The sequence below is a fragment of the Cyprinus carpio genome, unplaced genomic scaffold (genome assembly GCF_018340385.1).
Source record: "Cyprinus carpio isolate SPL01 unplaced genomic scaffold, ASM1834038v1 S000006776, whole genome shotgun sequence".
NCBI classification, from domain to species: Eukaryota; Metazoa; Chordata; class Actinopteri; order Cypriniformes; family Cyprinidae; genus Cyprinus; species Cyprinus carpio.
Window position 1 is genome coordinate 522,270 of NW_024879365.1, and position 5,882 is coordinate 528,151.

General features: G+C 34.2%; 1 protein-coding gene across 1 annotated transcript; it reads right to left on the reverse strand.

Annotated features, from left to right (window-relative positions):
* Positions 1-3,537: 3,537 nt before the first annotated feature.
* LOC109080500 lies at positions 3,538-5,534 on the reverse strand. Its single transcript, XM_019095556.2, has 4 exons — positions 5,383-5,534; positions 4,764-5,081; positions 3,786-4,070; positions 3,538-3,692 (listed from the first exon to the last, which is right to left on the reverse strand). Exons 1-4 carry the CDS (start codon positions 5,423-5,425, stop codon positions 3,655-3,657), a joined length of 684 nt encoding a protein of 227 aa, XP_018951101.2. The 5' UTR covers positions 5,426-5,534; the 3' UTR covers positions 3,538-3,654.
* Positions 5,535-5,882: the final 348 nt, after the last annotated feature.

Genomic DNA, 5,882 nt, shown 5'->3' on the forward strand with positions numbered 1-5,882 from the left:
TTTAATTAGGAAAATTTAACCAGGCAAGTGTTATTATTTTCAGTTTCTTATTTTCAGTAGAATTAATGTATGATGATTAATATATAATGATGAATTTAAATATATGAATTGCATTATATAAGAATAATAACTCAGTTTAAACACATTTACAGGTTGAGGTCAGAGCACTTAGTAGTAATTTTTTAAATGTACATACTGGAATATTTTTTTTCCGTAATTTTAATAACTTTTGTAGCACATTCCACTCATTTGGGGCAACAAATTCAAAACCAGAACAACCATAAGTAGTTTTCATTCTAGGAATAGCCAAGGAAATATAATTTGTTGAACTAGTTGTATAAGTATTAGAATGAGGTTTTCAGCAACTTTTGAAGATATTCAGGTAATAAGCCCAGTAGAAACTTTGTAAATAAAAAATATACCAGTGGACTTTCTCGTCTTGTATGCAATGATGTCCAATTCAGAAGGGAGTATAATTCGCAATGATGCGTTCTGTAAGATGCATTAGTAATCAATCTAAATTGCTGCACGATATAACACATCCAATTGCTCCAGAACACCTTGATATGCATTTCTATATATCACATCATCATAATCAAACAAGGGCAAAATAGTATTTCAAACAAGATATTTCTTGGCTGACATGGTAAACACAAATCTTATTTCGAAACAAGAAACAAATTCTAGATTTAACTTTCTTCTGGAGATTAGTTATGTGGTTAGAACTATCCTGTACCTTTTTTAAAACTTCATCATATGACGATCCCACAGGAAGAATGAAAACAGGGTTAATACTAACACAGAGCCCTGAGGCATCCCTTTATTAATATTTAATGGTTCTGATAATTGTTGGGCAATCTTTACTTATTGGGATATTTTTAATAAATAGTTAGAAAACCAAGATAGAGTTAATTTATACACACCAATACTACGTAATCTGGATAACAATATAGAAAGATCAACTGTATCTTTAAGTAAGTTAAGGTACAGATACGCTGGAGGGAAAATGACTCCATTACAAGTCACCAATTCCAATACAGCCTGAGTAAGAGTCTTAGAGTATCTGATTTTAGCAGTACATAAGTATTATACTCGTACTGAATATAGGCTCAAATTTTCTACAGTCAAAATAAAACTGAACCCTAAATCAAAGTTGACACACAGACTCTTAAATGTCTAAACAAATGCTCAAAAAGGTCTTTTAAATAGAACGGATAAATAAAATAAAGTAAATAATGTATATAAATAAATCTAAATAAATCTAATAAACAGTCAAAGCTTGCACTGGATGTGCTGGTTTTCGGCCTCATCACCGGCTGCAGCCACATCTTCTCATCTCATATTTGAAACACTTGTAAGTCAAAACTATCTATTAATGCACTCACATTCATATGAAAGTCTGTTTTCCCCACTGAATATAAAAAATAAAGCTTGCCTTGAAGATATGGTGAAATCACTTCTTGTATAGCAGAAATAAACTGCTGCAATGACATTTACTCAAATACTTAACACTACTGCATGTGTTACATTATTGTCTGCAGAGCAGCAGAACGTGTCTTTAAGACCTGTTCACATGATATTTTCAAAATTATCCACGGTGCTAGTATTACAAATCTTCATTATTTGGAAAACTGTATTAATAAGTAATTCTGAAGAGTCATTTTAGTGCAGTGACTTTAGTACAGATTTTAAAGGTAAATGGTCACTTGGAAACACTATAAGTACTAGAAATGTGACTTTCAAATGACAGAGTTGCTATTAGACATATTATCCAAGGATGAGGACATTAAAGTTTGATTTTCAATTGGAAGAGTTGTTATTAGTAGTATTATCCAAGGATGAGGACATGATTAGGTTCAAAATCAGAGGACAGTTCAGTAGGAAAATCCAGCTTTTCCAGTCCATTAATTTGGAGAAGTGGTAGGTTTCATGAGGCTCGAGGAAACATAAAGCTGAATATAATAAGTGTAACAATGAAAGCTCGCTCCATGTCTCCTGGTAATGAAAGTGTACATTACATTAAATCCAGCTTCACTTGAGCTTTTCTAAACATGTTTGTGATAATGATTGTGAAGGTTTGCTTGCATTTTAATCAATGTGTATAATCAAATGTTTTCATATACAGTATTATATGTGGGGAGGTCCTCGCTGAATAAGTAACCTGTGTGTGTTTGCATGTGTGTGTTTGTCTTGGTGTAATAACACTTGTTGGATTTGTGCTGCTCTTGTCAGTTGAAGTTACATTAAACATTGAGACACTAATATTATTCAATAAACTCTGCTAATTCAACATTAATTTGTTTCCTGCTCTTTAGCTGCCTCTGTCTGATATATTCATTTGCTTTAATATTCAAAGAAACAGAGTGATTATCAATGTTTCCACATTGCCAGCATTTGAGCTAAAATATCACAATGAAGGAGCTGATAAAAAACAGCTTGTGTTTGCATGTTCAGTCAGAAGGGGAGCTATAGCAGTGTCATCTGCATTAGGAGAGACACGTTACTGGTAAAATATAATACAATATTTACAATTTAATTTCATGAATCTTGGAGTGAAAGTGAATTTCAAGCCACATTAACACTGCTATGTTAAACATTAAAGACCTTTACTTAGAGTTCATGGGGAAATTGAGCTGAATAGTCTTTCTGTGTTTCCTGATCAAACACACAGATCACTTAATAATATACTGACAGAGGTTTGACAGGAGCTTCTGATGATGGATGATCAGATCAACTGAGCAGTGAACTGGGAAATCTCCTGATTCACCTGATTCTCACGCCAGGCCTGATTTCCATAATGTACGAAAACAAGCGCAATGAGAGAGAATCAAACTGAGAGCAAAGGGGAATCTAAACTAAAGAACTGACGTGTCTAAAGTTCTCACATTATTTTTTGTGATTGTGTGACTGCTGTCAGCTTTTGCTTAACATCGCATTTCAAACCCAGTGCTTTTTTTCTTCTGTCCAGTGGTGGACATCTTCCTAGAACTGTGTTTCACAGTGTGTTCTCAACAGAAATGCCCAATGATTATATATAGATTAATGTTTCTGACATGTTAAAAGACATTTGCAAGGTTTGAATATATATTCACTGAAATATATATTCACTCTCTTGGTCATTTGTTTCATGTAATAGTTGCAACCAAACATTATAATAACATTATAATGTTATTTTTAATTGACATTCTAATAGCATTTTTTTTTATTATTATTATTGCAATAGCTGGCCTAACAGTGTCTCATGTGTTCCATGGAAGAAGAAAAAATGCTTAACTGTACATAAAAGTAAAATTCAACAAGACACCAGCAGGATGTTAACACTGTCTTGTAACAGCAGACAGAACAACTTTAGAAATAATAATATTGTTAAAAAATAAAAGTGACATTAAAATGTAAACACTTTTTATTTTCAGTTCATTTATATTTAAAGAAAATTAATTCAAAATCACTTAAATTACATTTGCTCATTTACTCAAAGGAGATATAATGTCATAATGTCTCCAGTGCATGATTAGGTTCAAAATCAGAGGACAGTTCTGATCAATCGTTGTCTGATGGTGACGTCTGCTCTCTCTTCTGTTGAAGACTTCTGGATCTGATGTCATTAACCAGCACAGCAACAGCAGCCACGCCCACCAGAGCAGAGAGAGCCAATCAGATCGCAGCTTCAGTAGAACCACAACAACGATAGTCTTATGGGAGAAGAAATGAGCAACGTTACAAAACAGAAAGTTGATTTGTCTAGTTTGTGGAAAGAAGATAAATATAGAGAACCACTGAGATACCTGAACATGTGATTTGGCTGAGGTCCAGATGTTGAGTCTGGTTTCTGATGGGATTGTTCACCATCAACCTGTACGAATCATCCAGACACTCAACCTCCAGAGGTAGAGAGAGACTGATGCTGAGATCAGACACACTGATGCTGGACAATAAACTGTTTCCTTTGTACCAGGAGAGAGTCACATGACCCACATTCTCCACTGAACACACCAATGAACAATTCTGCTGTGATGAAGATGATGAATTTTTTGGACAGTAAATGCCGAGGACAGGAACAGGCAGAGGAGCTGACAAGAGATATTCGAAAACAAATCTAATTCGCAGTAAGAAAACAGGCAATTTTATTGTTCATTATTTGATGTGTTGAGTGTAAATTGTGATGTCAGTCAGTGAGAGTCTGATACTAACAGTCTTGATCTCTCTCAACATTTATAAAGGATTCAACACCATTACTGAACTGAATCAACACTAAATTAATTGTATAAGGGAACTTCTGCTTTCTGTACAGCTGCTTAAAGTTGAATTAAACTTGTTTCAAACTGGTGAACTTCACACTGGTATTGATCTGAACTGAACCAGCACTGAACTGACTCAAGATAAATAATGACACTATTGTGTTTTAAAGCTGCTTTCAGCAGAATCTGAATTGTCCTCATAGTTGAGTTTCTGTAATTCATTCTGTTGTTTGCCTGTTTATCTCTGTGAAATCACTATAGAAATAAAGGTGATTCCTGTTTACACAACTGTTGTAAACAACTGTTTACACAAAAATTACATTGCAAAAAATGTCTACAATGTAATTTCCACCACAAGCTGTTATCAAATAATAAAAAATGTGCTGGAAATGTTCATGACTTTCAGATGACAATATAAGAAAGAAGACAAAAATAACAATTTTCATGTTATGCAGTGTTGGCCATTAGTAGAGAAATTAAAGAGAAACTAAATAGTGAGAGTATGAAAAGTGTTTTTCGACTCACCAAAGACTGTAAGATTAAATGTGTTGAGCAGAGTATTTCTTGTGCTGCTGGTTACTGTATAAAGTTCAGAGTCTGTGGTTCTGGTGTTTGTGATGATCAGAGATCCAGTCTGATCCAGCTTCAGTCTGTCTCTGAATCTCCCAGCAGCACTATCATTATAAAATGTGCTCTTTTTGTTCTTTATGTTGATTTCAGCAATGAGGATTCGTCCAAACTGCCACTCGATCTCATCATTCGTCTGTATATCAGTCACATTTAGAGTGACAGATTCTCCCTCCGTCACTGATACTGACTGCACTGCATCAACACCAAACACACCTGAACAACAAACAATAACTGTTACTCAGAATAATGTTTTGACCTTTTAAATGACTTTATTTAAACTAAACTATCAACTATTTGTGAATGCAAAATAACACTTCACTTTGCACCAATTTGAGTTTATAATTGAATAAACCTCATACTGAAAGGGACCAAGGGGAACATTCAGAATGAACACAAACGTACTTGAGTACTTTAGTCAGATAACACTTGAAAATATTAGAGGCCAAATGAATGATGAAAATAAATATAAACAGATATTTGATCATACAAACAGAACTGAAGCCATAATACTTACCCGGCAGACTCCACAAGCAGAAGAAAATAAACATCTCAAACATTTTCTGTAGAGTTTCACAAGAGATTATAATAATGGAGTTCTGACTTTTGAAAATGCTTTGTAACAAAGTGCTTCAGTGAATCTCTGCAGTGAGTGTGAATAAACTCCTCCTCCAGTAGCTCCTCCCTTCACAGACTGAATAGACTATGACTTCTCAAAATGACTGTTTGGTCAATAAAATAAGAGAATGGAAATACTTTCTGTTAGAATAAAAGTATATTCTAGCCTTCTAGATCGGAAATATAAGTTCTGGTTCCGGATATCTAGTTGCATAACATCTGTAGCAATTGTTTGCACAGGATCAGCTATTTGCAGCAATGCCTGGTATGTATCTCTTGTTGTAATAGCTGTAATAGAGTGCATAATTAAACTGCTAATACATTGCATTAAGCATGGGGCTATCAGTAGTAAAATCACCATCAATAGGATAACGGGTATAACAGTATGGAAAATCCAAG

Excerpts from the sequence above, each read along its gene's own strand:
- LOC109080500 (XM_019095556.2), bottom strand. The coding sequence starts at position 5,425 with ATGTTTGAGATGTTTATTTTCTTCTGCTTGTGGAGTCTGCCGG. Across the intron at positions 4,071-4,763 it reads ATTTAATCTTACAGTCTTTG|CTCCTCTGCCTGTTCCTGTC; the intron begins GTGAGTCGAAAA and ends ATCTCTTGTCAG. Across the intron at positions 3,693-3,785 it reads CAGCCAAATCACATGTTCAG|ACTATCGTTGTTGTGGTTCT; the intron begins GTATCTCAGTGG and ends TTCTCCCATAAG.